Source organism: Lepidochelys kempii, chromosome 2 (genome assembly GCF_965140285.1).
Source record: "Lepidochelys kempii isolate rLepKem1 chromosome 2, rLepKem1.hap1, whole genome shotgun sequence".
NCBI lineage: Eukaryota > Metazoa > Chordata > Testudines > Cheloniidae > Lepidochelys > Lepidochelys kempii.
Window position 1 is genome coordinate 103,913,364 of NC_136381.1, and position 22,683 is coordinate 103,936,046.

General features: G+C 37.7%; 1 protein-coding gene across 8 annotated transcripts in view; it reads left to right on the forward strand.

The window, feature by feature from the left end:
* The window catches only part of ATP9B (ATPase phospholipid transporting 9B), a 297,033-nt gene that overhangs the window by 19,218 nt on the left and 255,132 nt on the right, over positions 1 to 22,683 (forward strand). For 6 of the 8 annotated variants that reach the window (XM_073331800.2, XM_073331797.2, XM_073331803.2 and 3 more), the window contains 2 exons: positions 7,849 to 8,025; positions 20,378 to 20,528. In XM_073331800.2, coding sequence (XP_073187901.2) covers positions 7,849 to 8,025; positions 20,378 to 20,528 — 328 coding nt within the window. The remainder of the gene's footprint in view (positions 1 to 7,848; positions 8,026 to 20,377; positions 20,529 to 22,683) is intronic. The other 2 variants (XM_073331798.2, XM_073331802.2) reach the window with 1 other exon arrangement.

The following is a 22,683-nucleotide window of genomic DNA, read 5'->3' on the forward strand; positions in this document are numbered from 1 at the left end:
GCCAACTAGACATGGAGCCATTGATCACTACCCGTTGAGCCCAACAATCTAGCCAGCTTTCTATCCACCTTATAGTGCATTCATCCAGCCCATACTTCTTTAACTTGCTGACAAGAATGCTGTGGGAGACAGTGTCCAAAGCTTTGCTAAAGTCAAAGAACACCACGTCCACTGCTTTCCCTTTATCCACAGAGCCAGTTATCTCGTCATAGAAGGCAATTAGATTAGTCAGGCATGACTTGCTCTTGGTGAATCCATGCTGATTGTTCCTGATCACTTTCCTCTCCTCTAAGTGCTTCAGAATTGATTCCTTGAGGACCTGCTCCATGATTTTTCCAGGGACTGAGGTGAGGCTGACTGGCCTGTAGTTCCCAGGATCCTCCTCCTTCCCTTTTTTAAAGATGGGCACTACATTAGCCTTTTTCCAGTCATCCGGGACTTCCCCGGATCGCCATGAGTTTTCAAAGATAATGGCCAATGGCTCTGCAATCACATCCACCAACTCCTTTAGCACTCTCGGATGCAACGCATCCGGCCCCATGGACTTGTGCACATCCAGCTTTTCTAAATAATCCCGAACCACTTCTTTCTCCACAGAGGGCTGGTCACCTCCTCCCCATGCTGTGCTGCCCAGTGCAGCAGTCTGGGAGCTGACCTTGTTTGTGAAGACAGAGGCAAAAAAAAACATTGAGTACATTAGCTTTTTCCACATCCTCTGTCACTAGGTTGCCTCCCTCATTCAGTAAGGGGCCCACACTTTCCTTGACCACCTTCTTGTTGCCAACATACCTGAAGAAACCCTTCTTGTTACTCTTAACATCTCTTGCTATCTGCAACTCCAGGTGTGATTTGGCCTTCATGATTTCACTCCTGCATGCCTGAGCAATATTTTTATACTCATCCCTGGTCATTTGTCCAGTCTTCCACTTCTTGTAAGCTTTTTTTTTTGTGTTTAAGATCAGCAAAGATTTCACTGTGAAGCCAAGCTGGCGCCTGCCATATTTACTATTCTTTCTACACATTGGGATGGTTTGCCCCTGTAATGTCAATAAGGATTCTTTAAAATACAGCCAGCTCTCCTGGACTCCTTTCCCCCTCATGTTATTCTCCCAGGGGATCTTGCCCATCAGTTCGCTGAGGGAGTCAAAGTCTGCTTTTCTGAAGTCCAAGATCCATATTCTGCTGCTTTCCTTTCCTCCTTGTGTCAGGATCCTGAACTCGACCATCTCATGGTCACTGTCTCCCAGGTTCCCATCCACTTTTGCTTCCCCTACTAATTCTTCCTGGTTTGTGAGCAGCAGGTCAAGCAGAGCTCTGCCCCTAGTTGGTTCCTCCAGCACTTGCACCAGGAAATTGTCCCCTACATTTTCCAAAAACTTCCTAGATTGTCTGTGCACCGCTGTATTGCTCTCCCAGCAGATATCAGGGTGATTGAAATCTCCCATGAGAACCAGGGCGTGCGATCTGGTAACTTCTGCGAGTTGCCGGAAGAAAGCCTTGTCCACCTCATCCCCCTGGTCCGGTGGTCTATAGCAGACTCCCACCACATCACCCTTGGTGCTCACACTTCTAAACTTAATCCAGAGACTCTCAGGTTTTTCTGCAGTTTCATACTTGAGCTCTAAGCAGTCATACTGCTCTCTTACATACAAACCAACTCCCCCACCTTTTCTGCCCTGCCTGTCGTTCCTGAACAGCTTAAATCCATCCATGACAGTACTCCAGTCATGGGAGGTATCCCACCAAGTCTCTGTTATTCCAGTCACATCATAATTCCTTGACTTTGCCAGGACTTCGAGTTCTCCCTGCTTGTTTCCCAGGCTTTCTGCATTTGTGTATAGGCACTTGAGATAACCCGCTGATTGCCCTTCTTTCTCAGTATGAGGCAGGAGCCCTCCCCTCTTACATGCTCCTGCTCGTGCTTCCTCCCGGTATCCCACTTCCCCACTTACCTCAAGGCTTTGGTCTCCTTCCCCTGGTGAACCTAGTTTAAAGCCCTCCTCACTAGGTTAGCCGGCCTGCTCACGAAGATGCTCTTCCCTCTCTTCGTTAGGTGGAGCCCGTTTCTGCCTAGCACTCCTCCTTCTTGGTACACCATCCCAAGGTCAAAGAATCCAAAGCCTTCTCTCCGACACCACCTGCGTAGCCATTCGTTGACTTCCACGAGTCGATGGTCTCTACCCCAGCCTTTTCCTTCCACTGGGTAGCTTTTTGCTTAAGAGCCTGTGGTGTGGACTTTGTCAAAGTCTTTCTGTAAATCCAAGTACACTATATCAACTGGATCACTCTTGTTCGCATTCTTTTTGACACTCTTAAAGAATTCTAATAGATTGGAGAGGCATGATTTCCCTTTACAAAAGCCATGTTGTCTCTTCCCCAACATATTGTTTTCATCTGTGTATGCTAATTCTGTTCTTTCCACAGCCAATTTAGTTTCAACCAATTTACCTAGTCATGAAGTTAGGATTACCAGCCTGTAATTCCCAGGTTCACTTCTGCAGCCTTTTCTTAAAAATTGGCTTTACATTAACTATCCTCCAGTCATTTGGTACAGAGGTTGATTTAAGTGATGGATTACATAGCACAGTTAATTGTTCTGAAGAAACTCAAATATAAAATTGCAGAACTCTTGGGTGAATACCAGCTGGTCCTGGTGACTTTACTGTTTAATATATAAATTTGTTCCGAAACCTTCTCTATTGACCTCTCAGTCTGGAACAGTTCCTCAATTTATCTTGTCTTCAGTTAGATTCTTTACCTGTATTGCACATCTGCCTTAGTACGACCTGCTACCCTTGCTCCATTTTGCATTTTTTCTTAGATCTCCAATCCTACATTGTATCCAACTTCTTAGATGATACTTCACTACCTTCCTCTCCTTGGGTTGATTCTATGGTCTCTTTTATAACTCTTCTCTCGATACCTTCACTGTCCTCTTTAAATGATGCATTTGTCCTAAAACATCCCAGTTTTTGTTTACACTTTGTTTACTTCCTCTACTCTTGTCCTGGTGCCGTCAGATGCCGTCTTTATTATACAAATTTGTTCTTTCCCTTTAACATCTTCTTTGCCAGATTACATTATTTCCCCGCTCTACTAACTTCGTTCAGTTGTTGGTTCTTCCTACCACTCTGGTTTGAGTCAGGTCTTTGTCCTTGGATATTTCTGCTTTACAGTTCATTCCTGGGCAACCTCATTCATTCTGTGGCTTCTTCTGCTCCTGATGACTTGTAGATCTCCAGGCTTGACATCTCTTCCATCTGCTGAATCTCATCTTCATTTTCTCCTACAATATCTTGTTGCAAACTCAGCACAAAAATTGAACCCCTTTTCCCACTCATCCCATTCCACTAACGTAATGGGAATTTTTTTTTACTACTTTTCTCACATATATGCTTTTATTAATTTCTACCATGCTGTTCTTCTCAACAGAGGTTCTCAAACTTGGTAGCAGTTACCTTAACCCATCTTAACATATTATCTTGTGAACAACTTCCCTATAGTTTTTAATTGTGTAGACCACTTCATTTCCCATTGATGATTAAAAAAAAATCTGTCCTCTATAGCAATTGTTTACATGATAAAATATTACATTTTTAGCTGATTCCAAATTAAACTTTTGAGCTGGAAACAGAAGATAATAGTACTGTGTGCCCAGATAGTTTTTCATGGAATGCCTACTACCAAATACTTCATTCACCGCTATTCATTCCCAGACCATAGTTTCTCACCTTTCTTTCTTTTTCTTCTCCTTTTAAAGTAGAAAAGGAGTGCTTGTGGCACCTTAGAGCCAGAAGAGTACCCAGAAGTCACCTACTACAGGACAGGCCCAACAAAGACGTCAAGAATTATAACATTCAAAAACCAGTTGGAGAACACTTCAGTCTCTCAGGTCACTCGATTACAGACCTAAAAGTTGCAATTCTTCAACAAAAAAAACTTCAAAAACAGACTCCAACGAGAGACTGCTAAATTGGAATTAATTTGCAAGCTGGATACAGTTAACTTAAGCTTGAATAGAGACTGGGAATGGATGGGTCATTACACAAAATAAAACTATTTCCCCATGTTTGTTCCCCCTTCCACACCCCACTGTTCCTCAGACAGTCTTGTCAACTGCTGGAAATGGCCCACCTTGATTATCACTACAAAAGGTCCCCCCCCACCCCCCCGCTCTCCTGCTGGTAATAGCTCACGTTAAGTGATCACTCTCTGGTTACAGTGTGTATGGTAACACCCATTGTTTCATGTTCTCTATGTATATACATCTCCCCACTGTATTTTCCACAAAATGCATCCGATGAAGTGAGCTGTAGCTCACGAAAGCTTATGCTCAAATAAATTGGTTAGTCTCTAAGGTGCCACAAGTACTCCTTTTTGCAAATACAGACTAACACAGCTGCTACTCTGAATCTTTTTAAAGTATACTCGAAAGCTTACTGTTCTCTTTTAGTTGTTTTCCCCTCAATATTAACCCCAATAATTACCCAGAAAACTATGAGGTTATATTTAGCCACTGATTTTTCAACCAGTTTTTAATTTTCAAAATAATAACTAAATTCCTGGGAAATTTCAAACCAAAATAAAAAACTAAAACAAAGGGCCCTATATATCCACTGTAGGGTTCTTCAGTAGCTTATCTTTACTGTAGGTTGAGTAAGGCTTGTGTTGTGGTTTAGAAGCCTTGCTTTGCATATTGCTTAGTATCGGAGTATTAAGAAATCATAATCTAAGACCAGTCTTAAAAGTGACGTGCATGGGAAAGTTGGGCTTGTGCTAACACAGGGTTTAAATTTGTGTCATGTTGCTTTCTTTCTTCTCCATTAGAATTTCAGGTCCTCTCTGAGCTATCTGAAAAACTAGTGAAATGGGAACGTAAAAACAACAAAGGAGGTTGAACTAGTGGAAGGGACTCTTAGTCAGACTGAGGTTTTGTCTACACTGCCAATTGAATGACAAAGCTTTTGTCGTTCACAGGTGCTTAAAAAATGCCCCTCCCCCCCCAACACAAGTTTTGCCATGGCAAGTGGCAGTGTAAAGGCTTGTTGTTGGCAGGAGCGCTCTCCTGTTGACAGCACAAACCCCTCTCATAGTGGGTGAAGTGTTTTGTTGGCAAAAGTGCTGATAAACTGCGTTTACACTGCCCGACTTCCAGCAACACGGCAGTGTCAACATGGCCATGTCACTAAAAGTTGTGTAGTGTAGACAAAGCCTCAGTGTTGACATCTTTAAGCCAGAATCTGTAGTGTTATAGCCCCTTTCCAAAGCTTTGACAGCACAAAAGAGTTGAAAAGCAGCTGGGTTCGGGCTGAAAGTTTCCCCCTTTGTGGGTTAGCTCTCAGCTAGTTACTCCTTGGTCCTAATGGTAAAGAGCAGGGAGGGGCTCAGGCGCATCAGGGCACAGCCATAGTGCTGTGCTTGGTTATTCTCAGCTTGTGTATGGTCACTTGGGGCTCATTGCAAGCTAATGAGTGCTGGAGCAAGTCCTCCGAGTAAGATCCACTTTAAAAATGTCAACTGTAAGAGGCTTCCCTATATCTTTTCTGAGCATAGTGGATACTCAGCACTCCAGAGAATCTGTACTTTGTTATTTAACACCTTTTATATTCAGTGACCTGACATTTTGGATAAAGAAAACTTTTGTTAAAGATTTAATATATGGCTTGAATTAAGGTGTTAAAGCTCACAAGAAAATCCTGAGACAGCATAACCTGTATTTGTGTTAGAAGCAAAGAAGCAAAAAGAAAGGCCCAAGTTAATTGAAAATAACATAAAGTATTTTACAGATCATGTTTTAAAAACATGACTTAGTGAATTGAGCTATATAATGGCTATATACTATACTATGTGCTATATAAGAGAAAGGGAATGGGAGGGGAAAACAGTATGTTTGCATATTCGAATTAGAATGTTATTGAAGCATATTTTAGACATTCTCCTTTCTACCATACCTTAAATGAATGTGGAATGCTGTGATTCTGTGTGACTGGCTGATTTTTTTTTCACTGCATATTGGGCTTAAATTTTCTGTGGTCTCTCTCAAGTTCATTTACTTGGAGGGGAAAAAACAACAACCCAAAGACACAAAGGTATCATGCTAAGAGTATGGAGATACTGTTTTGTTTCCTTGTCTCCATTTTAATCTCAGTTCTCTATTCCCCTCACACTAGAAATATTCATTGATAGGAATAGGATGAAGGTAGATGACAATAAACTGGTTTAAAGTTCTTGTAGAAATCATGTTGGAGTGCATATTTGTGTCTGCTTAATCTTAATTTTATTAGAAGAACATGCAGGTATTTGAACACTAAGTAGCTCAGTTAAGCAGAAACTACTATTTGGTAGTTTTGACCCTCCAGACTCACTACTTAATCACAATGGTGAATAGTTATTCATGCTTACTGTATTATTAGAATTATTTTTAACTCCCAAGTGCAGTAGCTCAGGTCTACTCAATACTACAAGTTAACTTTTGTCAGTGAAATCAGCGTACAGTGTCAAGCAGTATCATTTACAAATGTAGTTGTGCTTGACTTCTTCAGATGCTAAAGCAGTTGACAGTAATTTGCCTTATAGTTTGCAAGCATTCCTTCATCCGGTCTCTGTTGGCCATTACATACATGGAACCTGTTAGTTTGAAATTACAGTATCTTTTGATTATATACTGTGTGTACTCCTACCATACATGTTGAAGGCTGACATTAAAGTTGATTAGAATTACTAGTATCTAAGAAGATTATCTAGTTATTTGAATACTATAATTTATAAAGGCAACTTTGTAAAAGGAGGGATTAGATTCATCAAAAAAGATTGAGTTATAATTTGGGATTTGTCACACTATTTGTCTTCGTATTTTCATACCAATGAAAAGGTAGTGAAAGTGGAGCAAAATCTTTCAAAGTACAGAACCTCTTTCATATCTGGGTACAAAAGTCAATAATCTGCCTTAGTAAAACTTTTTTTTGTATCATTCAATGCCTATTAAAGAAAGGATCATAATCTGCCTAGTGTACTTTTGTGATAGACAGCATAGGGGTATCTATTGTGATTCACCGGCTATTGCAAAACGACTTTACTTTTCTTGGCAACCTTTTAAGACTTAAAATAAGATACATGTATTTACTACAGGTAACGATACTGAATTGATATGGTATGTAGAAATTGTGGGCCAGAGACAAAGATACCAAAGGAAGTAAAAATTGTATGCTAATGAAGTGCTTCTAACTTGCACTTGAAAGAGCAGAAAGGGGGGTATATCAGGAAAGCAGGTAATGAGGTTATAAGGAAATGAAATGAGCAGGGAGGGAGTACCTTATCTGACACTCTAGTCTACACTGACATGTAACTGAATGCCACTATTTGCATTTCCTCTGAATTTTTACCTATTAAATTGATGCTATTGACAGGATTGTTGAACATAGAAAAATTATGTGGTATAACACAGTTTTTAAATTGGCCTTTGAAAGTATGAAGTTGGATGTCCAAAGTCTTAAAACATTTTTATTTATGCAGCTCTGAATATCTATACAGTGTTTAGCAAACTCTGGGTAAGGCATTCTGCATACAACAGTTTATAATATTAGGGTACTTGCTGACCAATGTGAGATGTTCTTTAAAAGACAGATAGTGTAACTCAAACCAAAATAGGGCAAACATTTGATTTGTGAGAGTGCGTTTAACACACGTGTCGTATGCTAAAACTGAAATGACTTTTTATTATAGAATTCCAATATAGTGAAATCTGAAACATGTCCCTTGGATTTAAGACCAATCTTCAGAATTTCATAGATAGTCAATATACCGCTATTATACCATCTACCTTTGTTTAGTGCTCTTATTTAACTTCAGCAGGTACCAAGTGGAAGATGAGTCCTCCCTTTTGGATGAAATGCCACTAATGATGTCGGAAGAAGGCTTTGAAAATGATGAAAGTGATTACCATACTTTACCAAGAGCCAGAGTTTCTCACAGAAAGACAGGCTTAGAATGGTTTATCTGTGGTGGATGGAAATTCCTTTGTGCCAGGTTTGTTGCATGCTGCTATTTGTTGTTATATCATAGAATAAATTAAATGATTTTAGTTTTATATGAATGTCCGTGTGTGTGTATAAATATGTGTATGTATATATGATATTGTGTGTGCACATGTATGTGCATAAAATTGATGTGGTGGTGATATTCCTGTGATAAATTCTATTTATTATGCACACTTTTGACCACCTCATCTGTTTTCTGTCAATCCATTGCTGCCACTCTGGAACTTAATATAACATTTCAAACAGCTGCTGCGGTGCACCTTCCTTTTTTCTTAAATCAGCCTGTCAGAAAAAAATGTAGTGCTTTCCCCTAAAATAGATTAACCCCACGCTTACACCTGCCAAGGGGCCCAGAATGGGCAGTATTCAGTGCTGGTCCTCACTTCCAGTTAAAACTCTACCTGGAGAGAAGATAGTAATATTTTCATTGATGTCCCTGACAGTGTTAATACTAATTTGCTAACAGTGAATAACACCTAGAATTGTTTGATGTTGGCGAAAAGGAAAAGTAAATTCATGAATTATAAGTTAACATTTCAAATAGAAGGTACATATAACTGGTGTCACTGGAGTGAATAAAGTAGAATTAGCTCTTGTTACTTTACTGTTGTTTATTAATCTCTGGTGCTGAATTCTTATGTCTTTGGTGGAGGCCCATCAGTAAATTACAGCATTGTATTCATTCTGTGCTATGTTACTTTGTTTATAGTAAAACCCTTTTTCTTTGTGTGCAATTTGCTGTGTGGGCAGATCCCTGTGGGTGTATGGAGCTCTGATAACTTCATGAAGGCTCAGTATGGGTGAAGCATATAACAGCTTGCAGAATTTCTGATGATGCTTTTGAACCATGATAAATAATAATTACAACTCACACTATGAAGTTTACATTCTAACCCTTTATTATAGCTGTTCATACACTTAAGTGACATTCACGTTTTGGGCTGAAAATTTCCAGGCTGTCTCTCCTTTCAGATTAATTTTTTTGAAAGGCTGAGCCAAAATGGCTTAGCCATTTTTGTGAGGGCTATTGCATATGTGTGTGGGGGAAATATTTTATGAAGTGTTTTTGTTTTGTTTTTTCTACCTTCTTGAACACTCAGTTTTATGCATTTATGCGCAGTGCCAGTAGAATATTGATTGAGAACTTTAGTGCCTGTGGATTATTTTCAGTTTGTTAGTAAAACAAAGTTTTCAATACACTCCCACCCCCCAAAAAGGACGGGGGAGGAGGGAGCAGGCCCTAGCGGGAGACAACAGCAGGCTGTATAGTGGGCAGCCTTGGAGTTGGATGCAGAGGGTAGGCTGGATCACTGGGTTGAGAAAAATAGCCTGTTGCTGGCAAGGGTACCAGCACTGGCTGTAATAAGTGGATAGTCAGTATCTGACAAACAGGTTGTGCACAGACTGGTTCAAACGAGACTGACAAAAGAACTGAACTCTGGCTGGGGGATTTGCAGGCCAGCTCATGATCCTTTCCAGGAGGGAGTATCCTTGGCATTAGTCCTAAGGAGCCCCTACTTTGTAACGCATACTGGGCTGCCCTTTTGGAGTCTGAGTTAGTTGGTTTATCCTTTGTGACATTTTAAGACGTGACTAGAATATTTGTATTTCTTATTTTTGGCAGCCCTAACAAAGCAATCCTTGTTTACTTCATCAGAATCTGTGAAAATGTGTATATATATAGGAACCCACTGAATGCTAGTGCTAAGAGTGTCTACTGCAATTGCCTTTGAGTAAGTAGTACACCAGCACACTACTAGATAGCTAGGGATTACTGTATCACCACGGTGGCAGAGACACCCTGCAGTAGGGTCAGTGTCATTATTATTTTGATTGGGTTAATGTGAGCTGTCCCTTCAAGAATAATGTATTGTAAACATTAACTGTGTTTAGGATGGAGATCAGAGTGTTAGAGATTTTTTTTTTCCCTGTGTCCAGAGAGTGGCAGACCCAAATGTAAAACAATAAGGCTGTCTCTTACTGTGTATTTGTACGATGCCTAGCACAATGGGGCCTTGATTTCATTCGTGTACTTTAGTGAGAGCACCTACCACAGGGAGCAAAATCATTTTGGTCACTGTCAATTTGTGAGATCTAGCAGCTCTGTAAAATTGTCACACACAAGCTTTGAGGTGCATATGGAGAGTCCAAAAGAGAGAAGCCAGACCAAAAATATTATTTTTTAAAAATTTCATAATTTTGGGGCTCCACCTCTTGGTTTTTGAACTCTTGGGCTTTGCAATACTGAGCTTTTCAAAACTGCAAATATTTTTGCATGTCAAAAGTCTTTGATTATGGTCATCTTATTTGAAAACATCTGAACTGTTTTTGCTCAAACTTCCAAAAATATCACTCTAGCAGAGAACAAATGTGGGAAGTTTGACTAAGTTAAATGCATATGAATAAGTCCCTGTGCTTTGGAAACCCATGGACAACCTTTAACTACAGTACAGATGTTGCTAAGAGTGCTGACCATAATAGAATAGTGTACTTTATTAGGAAATTTGCCTGTTGTGGAGATTAATTTTTGCCTTTCCCATTTTTAATGCAATTCATGATTTAAATGAGCTTTTTTCCTGGAGACTGTGATGTAACCAGTATAACTTTTGCTTATTCTTTTTTTCATAATACTGTTAAAAAGAAAGCAGTGATATAGCAGCTGTTTTGTGGATGTAATCATTTCCCCCTTAATTTACAAATTCTCTTCAAGCTTGTGAAATTATAATGCACATAAATCAATAGTCTGGAGTTCTTTGGGCTGGATTGATTTCTTTCTCATGAGATTTACATTCCACTTGTTATCAAAAAACACTTTGTCCCTATGAAAATGGTGCCATTGAATGGCATTTCCATATGAAGTGAAGGGGATATCAAATGCTCGGATTAATTTGGGCTCTAAGATGGCCTGTACACTTTCAATTAATCTGCAACGCATTTGTTATGCAGAAGCATGGGAAAATGCTGATCTTTAATAATGACATGACGACTGTGTTGCTTTTGGCCTGATTACTGAAGCTACCTGTTGAGTACAATAATTACAGTATGTTTTCTTTGGAGAAGTAGTTTCTGCTACTTAAAACCTAATAAGGAATAGCTAACCCTTACAATCTATGCAGAGCTTTTATGTTATCTTTCTATTTTGATAAAAATGCTGTTTTGAAAAAGCTAGTGACAAGTAAGCTTGTACGGTAAAAGTAATGAGAAGAAAAGAAACTTGTTGCATTAGGGATGTAGAGTTGGATTTTAGCTTTTGACTTAGAGAAACACATTTAGTAAGTGAAATAATAGAGAGCCTTTTTAACATTTGCTGCTATTTTTAAATATAGCATTTAGTGAGTGTTGTGGGGAATTTATTTTTATTTCTGCAGACAAAGCCGTATAATTTTATGAACTGGGTTAAAAAAAGATAGTTAATGGACATACCTAAAGGAAACTCCTTCTATCTCAACCCATGTGCTTATCGTAGTTTTTGTATTGACACAACTGGGTTGGTACACTTCTGTCTTTCATCTTTTTGACGTTTGCCTAATTTTGTTACTAAAAATTTGTTACTAAAATTTGTAGCCAGATGCTAAAACTCATAGCTAAACCTTAAAGAAAAGGTTTCCTGTGTCTTCATAATTAGCGTGTAACATCTTTTATATTTGGTCTCTCCTGGAGACTGAAATCTTTTAGTTGTTTTTCATTCCTGGGAGTATTTAGTATGTAGGTCTTTACAGAGGTCAGATAAACAAAAATACAAATATCAGGAAAATATCATACCATCAGTCTTTGATTACAGTAGGGATCTCTGTTTAATCAGGAATTTCACCTAAAAATGAACGTTATGAGATTACTTACATACATACTGCTGGCAATCAAATACGTTAATATTGGAAAATGACTTGCTCTAGTTGTTTAATTGATGAGCCCTTGATGAGATCTACTGCACAACATTTCTGATGACATAGGATGTTAATTTTAGCACTTATTAAATCTGAATTTTTGAATGTTTGAATACTGTCAAGTTTTGACAGACTGTAAATTTCCTTAAAGATCTGATGGATTTTTGACATGCATACAATTCTGAGTTAATGTACTCCTAAACTACTCAGGACTCATGATGGCAAGATGGACATCTTAAAGTCTACACATGAACTGACAGGGATTCCGACTGGTTATAAATTGCACAGGGACTGACTGATTTTTAGTCCCAAAGTAGTAAAACTCATTTGTTCCAGAAACATTTAAAAATGGAACTGGCAAATCCATAATAATTTCCATCAGCTGAGACTTTCTTGCATCTGAAGGCTTAAAGCGTGCTTATCTCTATGTGCCAATCAATACTTGTTATCAGAAGTATCTCAATTGTTTCCCAGTCACAAACTTTATTCCTGTGTCTGTACTTTTCAGTGTTTACCAAGCTGATGGTCAATATGGCGACTGCTTTCAGCTATTCTTTTTCCTACCATATAATTCAAATAAATAGTTTGAGAGCTTCCTTCTGCTCAAATGCTCTGTAGCAAGAAAGGGAATAATTCAGTTGCTTCATAGTCTGAAGCAGATACTGAGGGTAGCAAAAAGGCTTTAACATCTGAAGAAATTATACATCTAGAAATAAGGTTGAACACCAGATTAGGTACAGTGGTTTTTACAGACTAACTTCAGTGATTGATTCACGCAATACAAACTTGAAGGCCAGTTAAAAAACTGAGTGTTTTTATCTATTAGTCATAGTGGCTCATCTGTTCATCTCTCCATGCACAAAATTACTGTTTGCCATAAAGTGTTCTCTTGGAATGTAACAAAATAAGTTTCATATACTGTAATGTGGGACTGCACTCTAATTTTGTCCCTTTGGGTATATGCATTTCTTTGAAGAAGACATTATTCAGAGAAAGGTGGCTCATCACTCTATGCTAACTGTTGCTGGAAAACTATAAGGAATAGGGCTTGATCAGAAATCAAAGCATTTGTCCCTTCCCACTAGCATGGAAATAAAAAATGCATCTTATTTACTCTCATCTTATTTTCTTATCCTTCAGTTGTGAAGTTACCATGATTAATCTTCAGAAAATGTACTTGCCAATAAACTCATCAGCTGTGCTTCTGTGCTAAAGTACTTCTTGTTGATTAGCGTATTCTCTAAACCCCTGTATAAATTTTCATGTTTCAAAAGCCAGATTTACTCCTTGTCCAAAATTAGACTTACTCTCTTGAGTAAACATTTCAGAGAGCACAGCAGTGTCTTTTTAAATAATTTGGAAAAGTGGGGTGATAGGTATGACTTGCTGCTGTTGGTGTAAATCAGTTTATTGTCAAGTTATTTGTGTTTTGTTGATTTTTTTTTTGAAAAATAGAGAGAAAAAAAGACAAAAGGGAGGGAAAGGAAAGAAAGGAAGGTGGGGCAGAAAGGAGATACATCTGTTTTCATCCACTAGAGGTTAATCAAAGTTTTATAAAAAAAGATTAAACCAAATCTTTTAAAATTTGTCTGAGGCCCCTCTTCTCGAAACATTACCTTCTTGTTAGCTGCCAGGTCAGTCAAGCTGCTGTGCCAAGCTTCTATCCCTAGAGGTAGCCTGCTCTTCTATTTAAGCAATATGAGTCGTTTGGCTGGAAGTACTGCTCTAGAGAACCAAGCTTTCTGTGATTTGGAGAGTTGCCCAATGTAACGGGACTCTCCTATAACGTGTGAGCTAGTGTGGCTTTGGGAGACTCACGTCCTACAGCAGCAATCTGTTTTGGTAAAGTTCGTGCACTGTAACCTAAGTTGGGCACAGTGTGAATGAAATATAATTTAATGCTGATACAGCCTTAGTAACATGTTGGGTGACAAATGAGATCCAGTCCAATTTATGCTTAAACAGTTTCTTGTAGCATTTATTCTGATTGTTTTAAGATGAAACTGTTACCACCCATGAATCACAGATACATGCAAAAAAGGAGAAGGCAAGAGAAATAACTGATCAAGTTACTTCTACTGGGGACAGGGTGACTTTTTCAAATCTCTAGTCTCTGCTCTGTTCTTTGCCTGTGTCTTCTCCACTCTCTTGTCAGTCATAGGCCCTCTCAGAGGCCGGGCTATTTCCAGCTTTTGAGGCCCCTAGCTATAATACAAATAAAAAATGACACACATAAACAAAATAAGGCACCAAAAAAAAAAAAGAGAGAAAGGGAGAGAATTTGAATATTTTTTTTTAACAAATGCTTTTCTAGCCTTTTTCTGTGCAAAAAAAAAGTCTTTTACCAAATCACATCTCTTATTTGCTTAAATTTGCAGCTCTAAGCTGAGAGAGTGTGTCACATTTTGGTCCGATAGGGATGTGCATAAAAACAAGTTGCAAAACTTATCAAATGCCAAAAAATTAACACGTTTCTAAATTTGAGGCTCTCTTTGTGCTTGAGGCCCAGGCCAAATGGCTCTCCTGGACCCCCCTCTGATTGACCCTGGTCAGTCATTATCTTTTACACCCTGTTCCATAACTTTGCCCGGATTCAGTTACCAAGTTATTTCTGTACCTATCTATTCTGAACCCCTGGCTAAAATGTTCTTATGCATTCATCACAATAACTAACCTAAACTAATACATTTTTGCTTACCCTACTAAAACTTACTTTTATTTGTCTACTTCTAGCTGTTGTTAATCCCACTGGCTCCATCCACTTGTTTTTATCTTACTGGTTTGTTTTTGTTGCCTTGTTTTTTGTTTGTTAGTTTGTCTTGGCACCAGAAGTAAACAATTCCCTCCAGACATTCTGTTTCACCCTGCTATTTACACAGACGAAGATTTTATAGACCAAGACAAAAATAAGGTTTCACACACCCCTGAAGCTGTTTCAGTTAAATTCTGAAGAGCTGCATCAGCAGAAATACATTCAAAAGCTAAAATTCCTTTATTTTCCCAGAATATATATAATCATTTCTTTAATAAAATTCATTACATGGTTTTCCAATATGTAGATCAATAATATAGTTTTAGTATTGAGTATTGTATGTTTTCCTAGTCTGGTACTTAGGGACACATCTTAATTCAACCTAAAATGATAATCAATATTATGTGTGTCTGTTCATTTATGATTTTCAGCCTTCTATTTATATAAGATTTCTAATGTGCCAGTAACTATCTAGACACCATTTCCTTAAATTAGGTCTATGTCAGTTTTACACAGAGTGAATATGAGCTAGCTATCTTTCATTCATATTCTATTTTCCATTGGACCACAAGAATACCAAGGAAATAGCATTGTCTTCATTGGAAGACAGAGGATTGTAGAGATTTGTTTTATTGATGGCATGGCAATCCATGTTGTCTTAGGATCTCCCCTAATGGTTTTGTATCGTAGGACTGGAAGGGACCTCAAGAGGTCATCTAGTATAATCCTCCATCACTTATAGCAAGACTATATAGATCAGGGCTGGCCCTAGCATTTTTCAGTCTAAGCAAACTGCGGTATTTATTTTTATTTCTAAAGCAGGATGATATTTTGCCATTACTTAAATAGCATACAAAGGTAAAAGATACAATCACCCCATCAGCCCTACACTCTTACCAAAAATCCAGATGTAAATATGGAAGTACACAGTAAAGGGGCAATCAAATTTAACTCTGCCCTGTAGTGTCACCTTGAGGGGAAAAATATGAAAGAATCTATTGTCTTTAAAAAATCATTTAATCTAATCTGGGATCACAAACAATAAATTTATGGACACAATATGGTGTCAACAATCACAGCAAAGTAAAGGTTATTTTGGTGCATACATATATATTTCCATACATTTAATGTGTTTGGATTTCTTTAAATGTAGCCTTAATTCTGAATTTCCTTTGTTTGTACTGCTTGTTTTGGAGATAATTCCAACTACCCTCTAATGGGTTTACTGTTGAAATTACTGGTAAATGCTCTCAACCTTCACTCCATTTTAACTTAGTTTTTGGTCTTAAAATAACTGTCCTTATCAATTCCAACATTATAAGGCCAACTACATTCAGTTTCATTCATAAGTGTACCTGGACCTTAAATGGAAAGGTCTGTCAATTCGTTGGATGGGATGATTTGGCTGAATAAAAAGTGAAATCTCAAGTGCAATGTGTTGTGTCGTTCTAAAGAGGATAGGGGCTTTGGTCGTCTACATTTTTCCTTTTGGGTGTTGCACACTGAAGTATATCTTCTCTGTAAGTTCATTGGACCACAATGAAAAGCAAGTGGGTGAATTACATCAAATCCGGTGAGTTGAAATGGCTTGGTCACCAGTCTTTTTCACTTCTCTCCCATTACCTTTAGCTAGGTTTGGTCAAAGTTAAACAGAAATCAAATATTTCTCAGAAATTCTCTCTGTTTACACTTTTAAACTGGTATGATCCAGCAAACATCAGCATATGATAAACCTTATCAGTTATAGTACTTAATTATCCCTGCTATTCAAAAGAAAGCCTTTTTGAGTATTGTAAAATTACAATAATTACTCAAAAGATTTTTTCTCTCAGTGCATCCAAATTTACCATCTTACCTGCAGCACTCCATTTTATTTAGAGTTTCTATGTGCAATTACCTTACTGAGGTTTGTGTCCTTTCTAATGATATCAGTGGTTTTGTACTGCTCAGTTAGCTAAATATCACAAAATGATTAATATTCTTGGTATGCCTGGGAGAGAGAACTAGTTGTCACATCACTGAGTCTGGTAAGATTGCTGCATAGATGTTTCTTAAAACATGGTCCAGTTCTATAAAAGACGCTTATATGACATCTTAAAATCTACTTGCAAGTAAACTGAAGTTCTTCTTGTGTCTTCATGCATTCCATCCTAAGGGATATGGTACTCCCTAGTATTCAGTCCCAGAGTAGAGTATCCTTGTGTGTATGGAGTGCTGCCCGGACCTCCCTTGGTTCCTTCTTTCCTGTGGCAGAGGACATTAGGAACCTTGTAACTTTTCTAACCTTAGCAGATCTTTTCCTCTATCCTGCATAGTTTAGTTTAGCCTTAGTTCAGTACCCCTTCTTCTCAGGAAACAGGACTCTTTTTCCCTCCAGGGCTGGCCTCAACCTAAAAAACTACATCCCTCCTACTCGTCCTTCCATCCAGAACGAGATGCTCATGTGCACTGTTTAATGTGTTTGAATGAGCATAATCCTCCACTGAGGTTGGAAGTTAATCTCCTATATTGAACCTTCATGTTGCGTTTTTCGGTGCAGGATTTCACTTTCAATATGCAGGTTCTGTTTCCCACTCCTTTTGAGTCGGGAGAAACCTTACCGGCCTCCTCCCTCTCATCTTCCCTCTCTGCAGTTCCCTCTTGGGTGGAAGAACTCCCTATAGAGGTCAAGCGGCAGAAAATGCTGTGGCCTGCAACTAGGTTTTGAACTAGGTTCCATTAACTAGAATGTTTTTTAATTACCACTGTTGCTATTCTCCATAAGAAATTTTTATTAGTATGTTTGTTTTATAATTATGGAGGTGCTGGCCATGTTTCCATAGTCAAGGTTGAGTTGTTTTGCACTTAAAGATTGGCTTGGGCATGTTAGCTTGGGCATTGGTGCATGAAGGTTTCTTGCTCCTGTCACTGCTGCCTTGGCTCCTTTTTTCCCTGTGGCACAGCATTGCCATGGATCCAAGACAGAAGCTCAGGAGAGCCCTTAGAGCTCAGAAACATTGGGACTCAGGAAGTGGAGGACTGGACTCTCCCCTGCCTCACATTCACACAGGGCTAGTCTCACGAACATAGCCCTCTAAACTAATAAGGCAATTGAGAATTAAAGGTCAGGTTTGCTAGAACACTTCGGTGAATTTGCTCTACTGTAGTAAATAAGAGCTGCTTATACGTAGGGTTAACGCTGGTGTTCCCTGGTTGCTTTGGTATACCAGTGAATCTGCTCTTTAAAGTTTTATATGCACGCACATGAGGTCTGGAGTTTTTAATAATTTAAAAAAAACTATGGAAATTGCCAAAGAAAAAACTCAGTTAAATTTCTTAGCTGTACTTACAACTTTAATTTCCGTTTAAGTGTAAAACACATTACTGAGATGTTGTAATGCTCCCCAAACCCAGAATTTTAGACCCAGATAATTCGAGTTAAGATTATATTTAGAGATGTCTAAACAATAAATGACTGCACAGCAGTAGGGTGTGAATCTACAGTGTCATAAATATAAAGGGAAGGGTAACCACCTTTCTGTATACAGTGCTATAAAATCCCTCCTGGGCAGAGGCAAAATCCTTTCACCTGTAAAGGGTTAAGAAGCTAAGGTAACCTTGCTGGCACCTGGCCCAAAATGACCAATGAGGAAACAAGATACTTTCAAATCTGGAGGGGGGGGGGAACAGAGGGTTCTGGCTGTCTGTGGGATGGTTTTGCCAGGAACAGATCAAGGATGCAAGCCTTCCAATTCCTGTAAAGTTAGTAAGTAATCTAGCTAGAAAATGCATTAGATTTTTTTTTGTTTGTTTAATGGCTTGTGACATTCGCTGTGCTGGAGGGAATGTCTATTCCTGTTTTTGTGTCTTTTTGTAACTTAAGGTTTTGCCTAGAGGGATTCTCTATGTTTTGACTCTGATTACCCTGTAAAGTATTTACCATCTTGATTTTACAGAGGTGATTCTTTTACCTTTTCTTTAAATAAAATCCTTCCTTTAAGAACCTGCCTGATTGATTTTTCATTGTTCTGAAGATTCAAGGGTTTGGGTCTGTGTTCACCTGTACCAATTGGTGAGGCTATTATTATCAAGCCTTTCCCAGGAAAGGGGGTTTAGGGCTTGGGTGGATATTTTGGGGGAAGACGTCTCCAAGTGGTCTCTTTTCCTGTTCTTTGTTTAAAACACTTGGTGGTGGCAGCATACTGTTCAAGGACAAGGCAAAGTTTGTACCTTGGAGAAGTTTTGACCTAAGCTGGTAAGAATAAGCTTAGGGGATCTTTCATGCAGGTCACCACATCTGTACCCTAGAGTTCAGAGTGGGGAAGGAACCTTGACAGTTCCAGTGTGTCATACACTGTCTGTATGGACTCTGTTGCTGCTCACTGAAGTTCCCTACTGTAAACAAAGCACACTAGGGAACTTTCAGGGGTGGTAGCAGGTTTCACATAATCAGGTAGTGTGTGGCATGCTGGAGTGCTGTAGATTTGCTCCCCAGCTCGCTATGCACTAACTAGTCATAAAGACAAGACCTTAAAAGAAATCCAGAAAGGCACACAAGCAACTTTGACCCCCTGCCTTGTTAGAAATACCATGAGGTGAAAAAAATGTTTTAAAAATTAGGTTAATCTAATCTGGGAAAGCAAACACTAAAATGTCTTGATTGTAATCATCTGGTTATTGCATACCATCATTACAAGGCAGAGTTAAGGTTGTTTAGGTGCCTTACTGTGCATGCCTACTTTAACAGGTTAGGGTTTCTTTTAGATGTAGCCATAAAACTGAATATCGTACTACAACATACCTGTAATGTGTTTTATCCTTGAGAGTACATATCAATAACTTAACTCCATTTTAATGCAGTTTTTTTGTGTGGGAGTATGTTGTTGTATTCCAGGTTAGAAGTTGGCTAGTATGGAACATAGCCAGCAATTGACAAGGAGAGAGCTGAGACTGAATGAAGGAAAGTCACACCCTAAAAATCCCTTCACGTAATTAATGCAGTTATTAGGTTTGAGACAGCTGTGGTGAAGTAATTACTCCAGCACACTAAAAAATTACTGCCCTCTGAAGAGTTGAGGGTGGCTGCCATTAGAAGAAGAGGAGAATGCCATCTGGAAAAGCCCTGTTTTTTTATGGTTGTACTTCGGATACACAAAGCTACCATTTTTGCTTAATTTAGTCTGGTTTCTAAACGAAACAAAAAGCCTGGGTTCATCAGTCAGTTGGACTTCTAAATCTGCTAGCAGTGAGCCCTACTTATTCATGGCTCAGCTCATATGATCTGTCACATTTAGACTTTAATGAAAATATTTTTTTAAGGAATATGTCTAGCAGCATGAACAAGTAAAAATCTCAGCAGAGACAGTAACTAAGCTGTATTTCAATAACAGCAAAAATCAGTTTTTAAAAATCAAAATCTAGAGTTCATTTTTCTGAGGGAAGGTGAGTAACAGAACAAATAGATTTATCTTGAAAAGCCTGTTAAGAAGGTGATAGCAGCAACACATAATTTTTACAGGTAAGGCTAAGTATTAGAAATACTCTACACCTGCACTAGATATTGAAACAATCAACACTTTATTTATGATATAGACATAGGCCAAAATTTCAAACCTGAGGGCCTAAATACATTCTCCTAACTTCAGATTTCCAGGTTTGAAAATATTGCCCATAATACATAGAATAGCTTTTTAAAAATTAAACCAAATATTTCTTGTTCTTTACAGTTGCTGTGACTGGCTCATAAACATTTGCAGAAGAAAGAAAGAGCTAAAAGCTCGTACGGTGTGGCTGGGATGTCCTGAAAAATGTGAAGAAAAATATCCAAGAAATGCTATAAAAAATCAAAAATACAATATCTTTACATTTATACCTGGGGTAAGGCTACTAATGATTACTTGAAAGTGGGCTTAGTTTATGCCCCTCATGGTACCTTTAAAAAAAAAAAAAGACTGAAGAAATAGATATTCTTATCTACTTCATGCGTTCTGTACTTAATTTCTCATTCTCCTTATTAGTGATGACCCTTACATGAGAGTAAGACTTTTTGTTTCTAATCTCACTGTATTTTCAAAGTGGCACAGATTATAGAAGTGCAATTTGCATGTAATTCAATGAGTCATGTAGCTAGAATTCCATGCTGTCTCTAAAAATTCAGGGATAAATGTTCTTTTGCATTTCTTTATTCCTCACTAGAAGTTATAATCCTCTGTGTTATCACAGCTGATTGTGTGGAAATGATTATTTTGTCACAGAGGTTCGACTTTAAATGAGGAATAAATAGTTTAAGGTTCATGTTCTTATGCAGAAGTCTTTAACAGCAGTGAGTGCGTATAAGAAAATACAATAACTATAAATAAAATAGTCAAAAATTTTCCATTTAAATAACAGGACTTGGTTGCTCTTAAATTATTTTAAGAACAATGTTAACAAGACCTAGTTTAAAATTAATGTGCTGTCTTTTCAGATCTGTTTTTACATATTATGGTTTTAAAGTGCAGAATTCTTTTATGCATTGAATTCAACTTTTAAGTACAGTTTGTTGCAGACTGGAATGTTTTCCATTTTATTTAAAAACAAATGTCACAGTGTGGCTTTTTTATTTTTTTTGTTATTTAACAGTTGATTTAAGTGAATTCTTTGCCTTCAGTGTTCATTCTTTGCATAAATTACAAATTGACTTTACAAATGTTTTGGATAGCTGTTCCATTGTTTTTTGGATTTTTAAATTTTTTTTCAGTTCTGCTGAAAATATAACTTTTGAGGAGAGATGTTTCAATGACTAAATGATAAATCATGATAGCATGCATTTTTGATATTTCATATAAATTTTTACTGATACATTTTTCGTTTGTATGGAGTCTTTTTTTGTATTAACAAATTACCTTGTAGGTTTCAATATAGAAATGTTTTGTCCTTTGAATTTAAGTAATCATACCTGTTTTATTTTGAGCATTGAGCCTATACCTCTAACCACATTCATCCAGTAGCTGGCAAATGCTTGATATCTAATATGTCTCTTTATTAAAATTCAAAAAATGTAATGGCACCATAATTAAGACCGATCTTTTGTCAGGGTAGTAAGATGTCAACTGTCTCAAGCAGATAAATATTCTCATCTTTATTGAGTCAATCCAATGTTTTCTTCCTTGGCTTAAATTATTAAATACTCAGATTGGTTACGCAGTGTATACTTTCATAAGGGTCACAAAGTTCATTAAGTGTACGGTAAGCTATTGATTGTTGTGGTTAAAAATATATGTGTCACAAGGCATGTTCCTGATGCCTGTAAAGGTGAGCCATAATTTGCTGTTACCTGTTGAGGGAGCTAGCACGGTTCAGGTTCTTTTCCTAAGAAGATATGATACTTCGAAAATGTTTTATAATTGCACAGTAGGAATCCTATTTTGATTTTTTTTAAAGAAGAGTGTCAGTTTCTTAACTGTTAATTTATGCTAACTGGCACTTTAAATAAACCACTGGTGAGGAGAAAAAAGCTAATCACCCTGCCGAGATTAATTTGTGAAATAATTCAAACATTTTAGGCATCAAAGGAAAATGTTTTATTATGAACATAAACACAATATCACTCCAGCATAGCTATTTATCATTTTAACAATTACAGCACTGTACAGTACTGTAAATAATGTATGTAACTGCTCTCTGTAAGCATTAATAGTATTCATAAGTTAATAATAAATGTTGTACTTATTGAATGACTTCTGTTGAAACTTCCATAATGTTGTAGTGCATCTGGCACTTAGTTGTAATTTTACGGTTTGCACTCCCATCACTGGCAAACATGAGGATAGTTTATTAGTTTCATACTGAAAATAAATATATTTGGACTAATTTACTAAGCAAGATATCAGTGTTTTACTTTGACTTAGCAAAGCAAAAAAACAAAATAAAACAAAAACACTCAAAATATTGCTTTGATATATTTTCTCATGAGAACCTGTGTTGTACCATGTATATTGTAATAAATATGGACCTAAATATTAAAGCTTCTACATTTTACTTTATGGTCATC